A 14,806-nucleotide genomic window follows, 5' to 3' on the forward strand; every position below is an offset into this window, starting at 1 on the left:
TTCTTTCTACAGAGTTAGTCAAAGGTTCCCAAGTAAAATATTTTGTTTCCAGCTTATGAATTCAACCTTTGAATGTGACTGAATCTTGAGGGCTCTGAATCAACCATTGGATCCATCTATTGATGATCCATAATTAAATGGCATTAATGGGAAATGGTGCAAAGTAAGAGATCTGTCATTATTAATAATTGAGAGAAATGCTTCTAAAGACTTCTGATGTCTTTCTACCTTCCTGTTTCTCAGCTGCCTGAAATAAGCATCTTTCCCTTGGATTTGCTTCCTAAATGATATTCAAAGTCATTTGCATCCACAGCAAAGATGCCAACATACCTTGGCCTAAAACAGAAACTGTAAGCTAAAATAAATCTTTGCTTTCTAAGGTGTTTTCCTCAAGCTTGTCACAGTGAAGAAAAAACTACATACACCACTTCAAAATTTTCTTTGGGAAACACCAGAAATGGCTATCTACCTAAGCATGGCCATATCCTGCAAGTTTTTACATACTAATTCTTAAGCAGACAGCTTTAAGATATTTGGAGATCTCCACCAATTTATGTAGTCTATAACACAGCTTTTACCTGTTGTATCTCCAAAATAGGTATTCAATAAGTTTCTTAGAGACTATTAATGGAATTAGCTAGTGTCTTGTTTACACTGTAGCACAAAATATTGTCTTTTAAAAACATTAAATTCTATTAATTGATATCCAATGTAAAAGATGGAAGCTTCTATACACCAACACAAAATATCTAAAATTAGAGTGTATGGATGATTTTCAGTCCTCACAGTTGCAAACTATATAAGAGGACTTCAAAACAAAATGTGACCCCAGAAATAGGGACCAAAAATATCACTTTTTATCTTCTTTGTGAATCTTAAATTTGTTGTATGTTAAGTTTTGTGTGTACATGTAAAAGTATATATGGGTGTATCTCTGTATGTGTACATGATCATGTATGTGTATGTGTATGTGAATGTATGTATATCAGTGTGGGTGATTTGTATGTACAAAGAGTATAAGTATGTGTATTTATGTATATGTATTCATATGTGTATGACAAAAGTAGAACACAGAGTACAATTTTTAAAAATAATAACAGCAAGAAAGGGAAGATAAACTGGGGAGGGTTAGAAGATGTGAACAAAATATGAGGCATACTTGAAAGACACCTCTTTTATGACACTTGTATACAAATAATATACATTAGTAAGGAACTTAAGAGACAGCAGGATTTCTCAGAGTGCAAAAACTCTTTCAGCAAAGCATTGACATTGGACCTGCAATAGATCCCAATAACCTATATGACACAAAGAGAAAAATAAAGTCCAAGTTGTCCTCTAACACCCACAAATATGCCATGACAATCATGTACCTATAAATGTATACACGAAAAAACCTGTAATTAAATGCAAAAATGTAATTAACCAAAATGTAATAAAAAGTAAAAGAATTTATGAAAAAGAAAAAAATAAGTATATACCATAATGAAGTAGGAAAGTACTCTAGAGGCTAGACAAAGCAAGAAGCATTGTTTCCTAGAGCCTCTGAACTATAGGGCTCCCTGTCAACACCAGCACATTAGCCCATAGAGTATAATGGTGAATACCAGAACTATTAAAAAAAATAAATTTCTCATAGTCAAAGAAAAGAGTTTATGGTAATGTGTTACAGAAGGAACAGAAAAATAATATTGAGCTATGTTTTAAATTTTTCATGCAAAGACTTTTCATACCAAAAAGTGTTGAACCTATTGTTTTGCTGGGGTCTGCAAATTTTTATGAGTGTTTCAGGCGCATGGATTCTCATGCAGATGAAGGAAATGTGCAGGCTCAGGGCTGTATGGGCATAGGCAGCTGGTGAGACTCTCAAGGAGGTTTGTGTAGGAGGCTAAAGCACTATGGGAGAAGAGTTATAATGCTGCTGATAGAAATAAAGTGCCAGGTCTTCATCCTGCACACTGCTGATGGTGAGAGTGAAATCCATCCCAGATCCACTGCCCATGAAGCAGTCAGGGACCCCAGATTCCCTAGTGGATGCATAGTAGATCAGCAGTTTAGGAGACATCCCTGGTTTCTGCTGGTACCAGGCCAAGTGGTTCTTCTGATTTACACTCCATAAAAGATTTGCAGCTATATAGACATTCTCTCCTGCTGACACAGCCAGGGAGGATGGAGACTGGGTTACCACAATGTCCTGACAGATACCTGGAATAATGAGCATGCAGAGAACATGTATACAGATACAAACACAGATTACGATATGACTGTTGAAATTGGTCATTGAATATTCTTGTAATGTCATGTTGTCAGAGAATTCTTATGAAAGAAATATTGTGCCCTAGAACACATTGTAAATTTATTATATAAATAGATGTGATTCTAAAATGATAATAATAATTTTGAACTTCCCACCAGACACACAGAGCAGCAGCAACAGGAGGACCTGGGCCTGTGACTCCATCTTGCTCTGCCTGCCTGTCTAATGCTGCTAAGTTCTCACTGGTTTATAAATTGTGAGCATCTGGGTGAGCCTGGAGGGGCCCATGCAAAGCAGTCAGCAATACAAAATCAAAAACTTGGGCAATGGGTACAAGAGTAGCTGGTGTCAATCAACAACCAAAAATACCATCATAGAGAGTATAAGCAATCACTAAAAGATGCACTAGGTCCTCTAATGGCAACATTGGTCTAAAATCTAAGACATATTTATATTAGTTAGCTTTTGCAGAAACTTTAGGAGAGCTATTTCTGATAGACAGTCCTAGGGAAATGATAAAATATGCTCAGAAAACACAACAAGAAAAGAAACAAAGAGTAAGAAAATATGCAAAAAAAAAACAAAAAGAAAGTAAGGATGGAGACAAGAAAAAGGAAATTTTAAAATAAAAGAGAAAAATTGGGGCTAAATTTGTTCAGTATCTCCCATCTGTAAAGCTACTGTTAATGAGGGCAATGAACAGTGTCTCAAACACATGGGCTTCTTTTAGCAGGCTAAACATGGGACAGAAATTAAAAGAGAAGCTCAGAATTCATTCTGTAAAAAACCTGGGAGACATTAATTTAATCCTGGGACCAGAGAAGCTTTAATCTTAAGGTAAAGTAAACATAGCAGAATGTAGTAAGTATGATTTTCACTTCGTGCAACTAAAACAGGGAAAGAGCCAGTAACACTTGCCCGCGTTTGGAGGCTGGGACACTGTGCCCCAGCTCGCAGCCGCGCTCTCGCTTGCTCCCACCAGAGTCTTGCGCCACTGCACCTGCGGCTTTCCAGACAGTCTCAGAGCCCGCGTTACACGCCCCACCCACTCTCCTTGAGCTGTGGTGTACCGGACGCAGGCCGCTCATGCGGCAACCCGCGCCGGCTCCTGTCCTGCGTCTCCTGCCGGCCGCCACCCGCCGCTCCCCCGGGACATCTCTGCCCACTCTTGCAGTGCGCTTGTTCGAGCCCGCCCCCTCCCCACACCTCCCTGAGACCGGCTCGCAGACGGCGCCCGACAGGAGGTGAAGGAACCCTCTAGAAAGTATCAGATGCACGCCTGTAAACCCAGCACTTGGGAGGCAGAGGCAGGCGGATTTCTGAGTTCGAGGCCAGCCTGGTCTACAGAGTGAGTTCTAGGACAGCCAGAACTACACAGAGAAACCCTGTCTCAAAAAAAAAAAAAAAAAAAGATCAGAGACCCAAAAAGTGAGACACTCTCAGGATTCATTGGGATGATCTTTGCCAAAATGATCAACATTGGGGAAAAAAGAACTCAAAGAGTCCACCTCCAGTAGACAGACAGGGCCTCAAGTGGAGGTACAGTGTTACTAACCCACTATCAAAATCCCTGACCCAGAATTGTTCCTGTATAAAAGAACTGCAAGGACAAAAATAGAGAAGAAACTGAAGGAAAGGTCCAATGACCAGCCAGCCAACTTGGGATCCATCTCATGAAAAGACACCAAGGCTTGATACTACTATGCCATAATGAACTTATGGACAGGAGCTTGGCATGGCTGTCCTCTGAGAGGCCCACCAACAGCTGACTGAGACAGAAGCAGATAGTTACACCCAACCATTGGACTGAAGTCAGGAACCTCTATGGTTGAATTAGAGAAAGGATTAAGGAAGCTCAAAGGGAGAACAACCCCATAGGAAGACAAGCAGTCTCAACTAACCTAGATCCCAGAGAGTCCCCATAGACTAAACTACAAACCAGAAGCATACACGAGCTGGTCCCTGGCCTCTGACACATAGTAGTAGAGGTCTGCCTAGTATGGCCTCAGTGTAAGAAGATGCACTTAATCTTTGAGAGATCTGAGGCCCCAGGGAAGGGGGAGGCCAGGTAGCAGGAGAGCACCCTCTTAGAGACAAGGGTAGGAGTAATAAAATGAGGAACTGTGGAAGGGCTGACTGTGGGGTGAGGAAAAACTAGAAGGTAAATAAATAAAATGATTTTAAAGAAGAATAAGCAATATGGTATATTATATTTGAAAGGGGACCATTAGAAGAAGGCTACGCTCCTTGTAACAAAGTCCAGGGGTCTAGACAAATCTTACTCTCTAAGAAGACAGGTTCCACACAACCCTGCCACCTTAAGACCAGAGGCATAATGCTATGAAGTGTGTAGTATCCACCTTTCTGTGGAATTTAAGAAACTCAATTTAGTATCAAGGATAGACACCATCTCAGGGTAGGTTGGAAAAAAATATATTTTCACCAAATTGACACATGAAGTAAGCTGGTATAGACATTTTCATATTGACAAAAATAAAATTCAAACTAATACAAATCAGAAGAAATACAGAAGGAAATATGTAACTACCAAAGAAAATAATGCTACAATAATTATTACAAATAATGCTATAATACTGTAAAGCTAAAAATTCATGCTCCAAGTACAAAGGCCCTCAAGGTCAAATCCAAAATAATGTCACAGGGAAAAGCATATATTGACTCATGCAGTGATAGTTCAAGACATTAATGCCATACACTTATCAATGTCTTACACATATCAATAGATATGTCATCTAGATAAACAATGAACTGAGAAATGCTGGAAATAAATAATGTCATACATCAGATGGACCTAGCCAATGTTCAAGGAACATTTCAGCCAAACACAGAAGAATATACCTTCTTCTCAGGAGCACATCGAACTTTATTTAAAACTGAGCACATGGAATCTACAGCAGTAACCTGCTTGCATGATATCTAGGTTCAATAGTAGCACAAGCATTGTGGGAGTTTATTTTTATGATGATGCAGCAATGAGAGTTCTAAAATGTCTCCTACCCATTTAGCTGTTCTAAATATCCCTACTAGAATAGGAGATTTTACAGGCAAGTAGAGCAACAGGAGTAGGTACTGGTTGGTGGCTTCTCTGGCTTCAGTAGATATATGGAACATGAGACAAGTGTATGTGTGCTTTTAAAAGATGGCCAGAGTTGCCTGGAAAGTAATTGTCAAGGGAGCAGTATCTGGCTTACTAGAGGCCCCATCTCTCCTGGGTAATGTGGCCCATCCTGGAGCTTTCTGAGGCTCAGCTCTCCTGCCAACATAAACAATGTGCAGCATCACTGTGCAATGGAGGAACTGCTGGTGTCAGGTAGCCACTAATTCAGACAACTTCCAAATGTCATAAGATTTAATGTATTTTCCAATTTCAGAAAGTCCTTTTTTCCATTTTTACTCCTGACTTCATATCTGTACATCAGATTTTTGCAGTTCAAATATCCAAGCTTAATTCTCATTCTTGCTCTCCTCTCAAAGAAGAGCAGCCAGTTTACAACATATCCTACAATGTTTAGGTCTGAGCTGAGAACTCAGTTCTCAATTTTAGAATTCGGCCCTCCCATTTGAGACTGAAGCAAGTCTTTTCTCAGTATATCCTGAACTCCCTTCTCTGGGTTGGAGGCTGGACTTTGACTCTGTGATAGTAAAAAAATGAGAGCAATACAGCCTAAAAGATGAATACAAGAAGTTGATGGTAAAGCTGAGCAGGTAACATTCCTTAGAGACACTTAAAAGGGTACTCCATTCTATCTGTTTTCCCCTCTACTACAATCATTTTTTCAACTACATATGGGCTCAGCTTCTCTGGTCTGAAAAGGTGCTTATGTTATGATTTTAACGAATCAAGTTGTTTTAATTTTGATAGTTTCAATATAATATGTAGCTCATTCCAAGATAGAAAGTTAACATTTTGAGATGGGAAGATTTTAACAGCAACAACTAAAGCAACAACAACAACAACAACGAAAACTTAAAGGATTATTCCAATTCCAACTCCTGCTACTGAAGTCCTTCTAGGTTGGCTCTGTAGGGTCATAATGCTTAAAGAAATAATTGCGTTCACTCCATAATACATGTTTCTTATAAATTATACTCTCTAGACAAGAGAAACATGTCTGTATATTAAAAAATTATATAAATATGTGTGTGTGCATGAATAATTGTATGTAGGAACTCAAATACATAAATCATATTAAAGATATAATGAAGTTTATGGTATTTTAAGTTCAATCTTATAAAAACCATGCTTTAAAGATCCAAACCAAGACTTCTGTCCCTTTTTCTTATTGGCGAGAGGTAGAATCTCAGGGTCCTTTGGATTTGTTTTTCTATAATGACTAAGGATGTTGAACATTTCTTTAGGTGCTTCTTGGCCACTCAAGATTCCTCAGTTGAGAATTATTTGTTTAGATTTCTACCCCATTTTTAATAGGGTTATTTGGCTCCCTGGAGTCTAACTACTTAAGTTCTTTGTATATGTTGGATACTAGCCCTCTGTCATATATAGGATTGATAAAGATCTTTCCTCAATCTGTTGGTTGCTGTTTTGTCTTATTGAGAATGTTCTTTTCCTTAAATATCATAGGTGTGTGGATTCATTTCTGTGTCTTCAATTATATTCCATTGATCTTTGTGCCTATCTCTGTACAAATACCATACAGTTTTTTATCACTATCACTCTATAGTACAAGTTGAGGTCAGGGATGGTGGTTCCTCCAGAAGTTCTTTTATTGTTGAGAATAGTTTTCACTATCCTGGACTTTTTGTTATACCAAATGAATTTGCAAATTGCTCTTTCTAACTCTGTAAAGAACTGAGTTTGAATTTTCATGGAGATTGCATTGAATCTGTATATTGCTCTTGGCAAGATGGCCATTTTGACTATATTATTTCCTGCCAATCCATGAGCATGAGATATCTTTCTATCTTCTGAGATCTTCAATTACTTTCTTCAGAGACTTGAAGTTCTTGTCATACAGATCTTTAACCTGCTTGGTTAGATTCACACCAAGATATTTTATTTCAATTGTGACTATTGTAAAGGGTGTCATTTCCCTAATTTCTTTCTCAGCCTGCTAATCCTTTAAGTAGAGGAAGGCTACTGATTTGTTTGCCTTAATTTTATATCCAGTCACTTTGCTGAAGTTGTTTACTAGGTTTAAGAGTTCTCTGGTGGAAGTTTTGCAGTCACTTAAGTATTCTATCCGATCATCTGCAAATAGTGATATTTTGACTTCTTTCTTTCCTATTTGTATCCTTTTGACTTCCTTTTGTTGTCCAGTTGCTCTGGTTAGGACTTCTAATACTATATTGAATAGGTAGGGAGAAAGTAGGCAGCCTTGTCTAGTCCCTGATCTTTGTGGGATTGCTTGAAGTTTCTCTCCATTTAGTTTGGCTTGCTGTATATTGCTTTTACTAGGTTTGGTATGGACCTTGAATTCCTGTTCTTTCCAAAGCATTTACCATGAAGGGGTGCTGAATTTTGTCAAATGCTTTCTCAGCATCTAGTGATATGATCATGTGGTTTTTTTCTTTGAGTTTGTTTATATAATGGATTACAATGATGGATTTCCATATATTGAACTATCCCTGAATTCTTACTTGATCATGGTGGATGATTATTTTGATGTGTTCTTGGATTTGCTTTGTGAAAATTTTATTGAATATTTTTGCATCAATATTCATAAGAGAGACTGGTCAGAAGTTCTCTTTGTTGTGTCTGTGTGGTTTAGGTATGAGCATAATTGTGTTTTCCTAGAATAAATTGGGTAGTGTTCCTTCTGTTTCTATTTTGTGGAATAGTATTTAGAGAATTGGTATTAGGTCTTCTTGGTAGGTCTGATAGAATTCTGCACTAAAACCATCTGGCCTTGGGCTTTTTTTTTTTTTTTTGGTGGGGAGACTTTTAATTACTGCTGCTATTTCTTTAGGTGTTATAGGACCATTTAGATGGTTTATCTGCTCCTGATTTAACTTTGGTACCTTCTATCTCTCTAGAAAATTGTCCACTTCATCCAGATTTTCCAGTTTTGTTGAGTACAGGTTTTTGTAGTAGGATCTGATGATTTTTTTGAATTTCCCCAGTTACTGTTGTTATGTCTCCCTTTTAAGTTCTGATTTTATTAATTTGGATACTCTCTCTGTGCCCTCTGGTTAGTCTGGCTAAGGGTTTTTCTATCTTGTTGATTTTCTCAAAGAACCAGCTTCCAGTTTTCTTGATTCTAAATAATTCTTTTTGTTTCTATTTGGTTGATTTCAGCCCTGATTTTGATTATTTCCTGCCATGCACTACTTATACTTGGGTGTATTTGCTTCTTTTTGTTCTAGAACATTCAGGTGTACTGTCAAGCTGCTAGTGCTTGCTCTTTCGAGCTTTTTATTTTTTTTTTTTGTAGGCACTTAGAGCTATGAGATTTCCTCTTCGCACTGCTTTCATTTTTCCCACAAATTTTAGTATGACATGTCTTCATTTTCATTAAATTCTAAAAAGTCTTTAACTTCTTTCTTTATTTGTTCCCTGACCAAGTTATCATTGATTAGAGCATTGTTCAGTTTCCAAGAGTATGTGAGCTTTCCATTGATTTTGTTGTTATTGAAGACCAGCCTTAGTCTACGGTGATTGATAGGATGCATGGGATTATTTTAGTTTTCTTGTATCTGTAGAGTCCTACAATCCTTAGCATGTTAGAGCTCCTGGGCATTTTACCTTCTCTGGGTTTTGGGGGATTGGGTGCAGAGCTGATGTCCTAGAATTACTCCAGGCACAGGCACAGACTGGAAGGCCATCATATTACTTCTAAATAACTATGTTCATACATATAAATTTGCTTTGCTATAAACTCTGGTCTTTATAATTCATGTTGGATATTCTTAATCTCCAATTCTACCTTTATTTCAATCATGAATCCACTTGCCATTTTGGGATTATGGTTTGTTTCTGCATTGTTTCTGAAAAGGTTACCAGTTAAAGCATTTGGTTCCCAGAATATGGATCCAACTTTTGAAAGTAAATTAATCATGATGACACTGACTGAATTACTGAATTCATCCATTGATTATTCATAATTAAATGGCATTACTGGGACATGTTGGGACATGGTGGAAAGTAAGAGGTCTGTGCTAATTGAGGATCGAGGGGATTGTTTCTAAAGACTGTATCTTGTCCCTGGCATCTTCCTACCTCACTCTGCTTCTCAGCTACCATAAGGAGAGCTGCTTTCTCCCAGATATTCTTCCTCTATAATATTCACCCTCATTTATGTCCACAGTAAGGATGCCAGCATACCTTGGCCTGAAACAGAAACCTTGAGCTAAAATAAATCGTTAAGTTGCTTTTCTCCAATGTGTTGTCACATTGAAGAAAAAACTAAATACGTCACTTCAAGATTGTCTTAAGGAAATACCTGAAATAGCTATTTTCCTAGGCACAGGCACATTGTGCAAGTTTGGACACACTGATTTCTTTCCTTCCTTCCTTCCTTCCTTCCTTCCTTCCTTCCTTCCTTCCTTTCTTTCTTTCTTTTTTCTTTTTTGGTTTTTCGAGACAGGATTTCTCTGTGTAGCTCTGGCTGTCCTGGAAATCACTCTGTAGACCAGGCTGGCCTCGAACTCAGAAATCCACCTGCCTCTGCCTCCCAAGTGCTGGGATTAAAGGTGTGCGCCACCACTGCCCGGCGACACACTGATTTCTATGCAGATAGTTTAAAGATATTTGGAGATCTTCCAGCAATATTATGTACTCTATAAGGCAGTTTTCCCCTGGTATATCTCCAAAATAGGAAATCAATAAGTTTCTTAATGAGAATACTGATTATATTAGTTAGCATATTGTTTACAGAGAAGCAAAGTGGTTTTTCAGTCTTCACAGTTGGAAAGCATACAAGATGACTTTAGACAGAGATGTGGCACCAAAAATAGGGACAATAAATATCACATTTTCTTTTCTCTGTGGATCCTAAATGTATTGTGTGTTAACTCTGTGTGTGTACATGTATATGTGGGTACATCTCTGTATTTGCACATGTATATGAATGAATGTGTGTATTTGTATATGTCAATAGGTGTGGTGTGCATATGTATTTATGTACAGACTAGGGTAAAAGAAAAGGTAACAGGAAGAAAGCAAAAAAAATGAGGACAGTTATTTAATGTAGTCAAAATATAAGACATACTTGAAAGACATTGCTTTTATGAAATTTGTATATAATGACTATATGTTACTAGACAAACTTAAGAGACAGCAAGACTGCTCAGAGGGCAAAGATTTGTATATAATGACTATATGTTACTAGACAAACTTAAGAGACAGCAAGACTGCTCAGAGGGCAAAGATAATTGCCACAAAGCCTGACATCAGAACTGAGTTTGATCCCAAGAACCAACATGACAAAAACAAAAAAATCAAGTGCAAGTTGATTTTCCACAAAGGTTCCAAGGCAATTTGTGTACCTATGTGTGTATACAAGTACAAAAGAAGTAAGAATTAATGAAGCAGTAAAAAAAATGAAAAATAAAGAAGTGGTTTATAGGTAATGAAGTAAGAAAGTACTCTAGAAGCTAGACAAATAAAAACAAAAACAAAAGAAACAAAAAGAAACATTGTTTCCTAGTACCTCCAATCTGAAGTGCTGTTTATCAACACCATCACTTCAGCCCATAGAATCTCATGTTGAATACCAGAACTCCAGCACTATAAAAATTTGAACCTCTCATATTCAAGAAAAAGAATTTGTGGTAATGTGTTACACAAGGAATAGAAAGATAATACTGAGTTCATTTTTGGATTTTTATACAAAGGTTTTTCATATCCCCTCCCCCAAAAAAGAAACCATAAGATATGGTGAACTCATTACTTTTCCTGGGTTCTGCAAAATTTTTCTTGTATTTCAGGCATGCTGGCTCTCATGTAGAAGGAGGAAATGTGCAGATCTAGGGCATTGTGTTACGCAGGCAGCTGATGAGACTCTCAAGGAGGTTTTTGTAGGAGGCTGAAACACTGTGGGAAAATTGTAATATTGCAGACAGTAATAAACTGCCAGGTCTTCAGCCTGCACACTGTTGATAGTGAGAGTGAAATCTGTCCCAGATCCACTGCCTGTGAAGCGATTGGGGACCCCAGATTCTCTAGTGGATGCCCAGTATATCAGAAGTTTAGGAGACTGTCCTGGTTTCTGCTGGTACCAGGCCAAGTAGTTCTTTTGGTTTGAACTGTATAAAAGATTCTGACTGGACTTGCAGCTCATAGTGACCCTCTCTCCAGCCAACACAGCCATAGAGGATGGAGACTGAGTCATCAAAATGTCCCCACAGGTACCTGAAATAATGAGTAGACAGTGAACATGCATATATATACAAACATAGATTGTAATAACAGCTGAAATTTGTCAAAAGTCCTTGTAATGTCATATTGTCAGAGTGTTAGTATGGAAGAAGTATTCCACACTTGCACACATTGTAAATTTCTTATATAAAAAGATGTGACTCTAAACTGATGATAATACTTTTAAATTTCTCACCAGACATCAGCTTACACCTCTTCAACAGAAATGCACTAGGTGCTCTAACAGCAGCATTCGGTTAAAGTCCAATACATTTAAATCAGTTAACTTTTGAGAAGAGCTACCTCAGATTGACATTCCTAGGGTGATTATTAAAAAAATATCACAAAACAACAAAAGAAACATAGAAGAAGAAAACATGCAATAACAGATAATAGAGGTAGAGGCTGGGAAAGAGAAAATGAAAAAATAAAAGAGGAAATAGGAGCTAAATCTGTTCAGTATCTCCTGTCTCCTAAGCCACCCACTTTGAGGCCTGTGAACAGTTTCTCAGAATTCTGTCTCTAGCCGAAAAGTGAGACTAAGATGAGAAAAGAAGCTCAGCATTCATTCTGTGTAAATCATGGGAGACAATAATTTAATCCTGGCACATAAGAAGCTTTAATCTCAAGGTAAATGTAAACCTAGCAGAAACTAACAAGTATTTTCTTCCACTTTATGGAACTGAAACAGAGTTCTAAATTGGGAGAATGCAAAGGTAATTAAACAGTCTAGATTTCTTCATAAAATTATAAAATCATGACTGTAGACCAAAATTGTAAGAGTATTAATATATATTCTAGGACAATTTAAAACATATCAGTATTGTAACTAGGTTATGATGGTCTTGCTGACATAGTAAACAGGTTAGAAAAAAACTCTCCAGAAAGGTTGCAGCCTTCTTAAATCAAGAAATAAATTTACCATACCAAAAGAACCCAACATCAGAGATAGTTGCCATCCAAAAGAAAAAAGTTAAGTATGAATGAATTATAATTATTTATTATAGCAATAAAAGAAATCAAATAACCATCCAAGATTTATAGTTATTGAATTATGAATATATGTGTGTGCATATGCGTGTGTGTGTGTGAAAGTAAAATATAGATACAATGTTATGTAAAAAGTAAAAGAAACAAAAAAATAAATAAATAAAATTATTCTATGGAAAGGAATGGAGATTCCCATCTATAATACCAAAAATTGGGAAATATAAACAGCAGGATCATGAGACCAGCCTTGTATACATAATAAGTTCTAGGCCAGTCTGGTCTATACAGGGACACAATCACTCACAATGTGTATTATTAGTCAATTAGTTATAAGGCAGCTCATGGCATTATCTATCCAAAGCAAAGTATTTATCCAATATTAAAATTTAACATTGAGTCAATAATATTATTGAAAGTCAAGTAGACATTTAACTAGTATGCATTTCACTTTTATATTGCATTAAATATATAATTTTTTACATCTACTTTATACAACTGTCTATCTAGTTTCAGTTTCTTGGCCACCTGAGCAGTGTCTGGCTTGGGTTGCATCTCTTGAAGAGAGCATTAAATCCAATTGGACAGAAGATCACAGGGTTTCTAATTGGGTTACCTTTCTACTCTGGTAGAATGTGACACATCTTTCTGTAACATGAGCACTAGTCAGTAGGCATGAAGGCACCAGTATAAGTCCTCCATGTTCAAAGAGGAAGATAAGAGAGATAATATAGGAAGATAGGTAGCACTAAGGGCCATTTGAGAGATCAAATAGAAACCCATTCTCCCAGGAAACTTTCTTCAGATGCAGTTTCCTGGCTACAGTGTTCCTCCAAGAGTCAGCATTCAGCAGCACAGTGGCCCAGTAGCCCTAGAACATCTCAGATTTTCTATTTTTTAGTCAGATCTGCTCACATGTGAATAGAACTAAGAGCCTTGGATGGTGAAAACAGAGGAGACCAGCAAAGGTTTCAGAAACTTGGAGATATCAGTGAACCTGCCCCTTACAGGCCCTCACAGCCTACCTGCCTCAAAGGTGGTCTGCCATAAGTAGGAACACAGGTGAGACCCTCACCTCAATACCAGCTGGGACACCTCAGAGACCAGCAGTCATGGGATTTACCTCACACCGTCTGACCCCCATCACCTCCCACTCTAAACCTCCACCTGAACCTGTGACAGTTTAGTATGTTGCCTCCCTCACCCAGCCTTCCTAGCTCCAAGGAGGTCTTCCATAACCAAGTACACAGATCCACATGCCTGCTGCTCCTGGACTCCACAGCCAGCCTGTGTCCCAGGAGGTCTGCCCTAACCAGATAAACAGGGACATAGGGAAACAGGATGTCTGCTTTAACCAGGAACAGAAGAGGCCTGCCCTAAACAGAGAAAGCACTGCCTGCTTGCCAAAAGGCCTGCTCCATGTCACACAGCTCTAACTATATCAAAGGAGACCTGATCCAGTCTAAGATACCAGACCATTTAACATCATCGATAACCAGATCTCAAAAAGTAAACACAAGAACATATTCAATAGAAGCTTATATAATTTGACACCATCAGAACCCAGTTTTCCTACCACAGCAAGTCCTGAATACCCTAACAAACCCAAAGAACAAGATTCTGACCTAAAATCCCACCTCATGAAGATGAAAGAGGCCTTTAAAGAGGATATAAACAAGTTCCTTAAAGAAATACATAAAAAACTCAGGCAAACAAATAGAAGCTCTTAAAGAGGGGACATATAAATCCTTTCAAGAAATACAGGAAAATACAACCAAACAGGTGAAGGAATTGAAAAAAGTAGTACAAGACTTAAAAAAAATGGAAATAGAAACAATAAAGAAATCACAAATGAAAGAAACCCTGGAAATGGAAAATCTAGGAATGAGATCAGGAACTGACTGATGCAAGTATCAACAACAGGTTACAAGAGATGAAAGAGAAGATCTCAGGCATAGAAGATACCATAGAACTTATAGACACAACAGTCAAAGAAAATACAAATAGTAAAAAGTTTCTAACATAAAACATCCAGAAAACTTGGGACACAATGAAAAGAACCTAAGAATAATAGGAACAGAAGAAGATTCTCAGTTCAAAGAGCTAGCAAACATCTTCGACAAAATCATAGAAGAAAACTTTGGTGAGTTAAAGAAAGAGATGACCATAAATTTACAAGAAGCCTACAGAACACCAACTAGATTGGAACAGAAAAGAAAATGCTC

At 37.6% G+C, this 14,806-nt stretch overlaps 2 gene segments (V, D, J or C); both read right to left on the reverse strand.

Moving 5' to 3' along the window:
* Positions 1 to 1,888: 1,888 nt before the first annotated feature.
* On the reverse strand, positions 1,889 to 2,461 carry LOC114634271. The segment is given in 2 exon segments: positions 1,889 to 2,205; positions 2,413 to 2,461. Coding segments are annotated over 2 exon segments (366 nt in total).
* Positions 2,462 to 11,160: 8,699 nt separating this feature from the next.
* Positions 11,161 to 11,547, reverse strand: LOC114634272. The segment is given in 1 exon segment: positions 11,161 to 11,547. A coding segment is annotated over 1 exon segment (387 nt).
* Between the last annotated feature and the right edge of the window lie 3,259 nt (positions 11,548 to 14,806).

Source organism: Grammomys surdaster, unplaced genomic scaffold (genome assembly GCF_004785775.1).
Source record: "Grammomys surdaster isolate TR1022 unplaced genomic scaffold, NIH_TR_1.0 931, whole genome shotgun sequence".
Lineage (NCBI taxonomy): Eukaryota > Metazoa > Chordata > Mammalia > Rodentia > Muridae > Grammomys > Grammomys surdaster.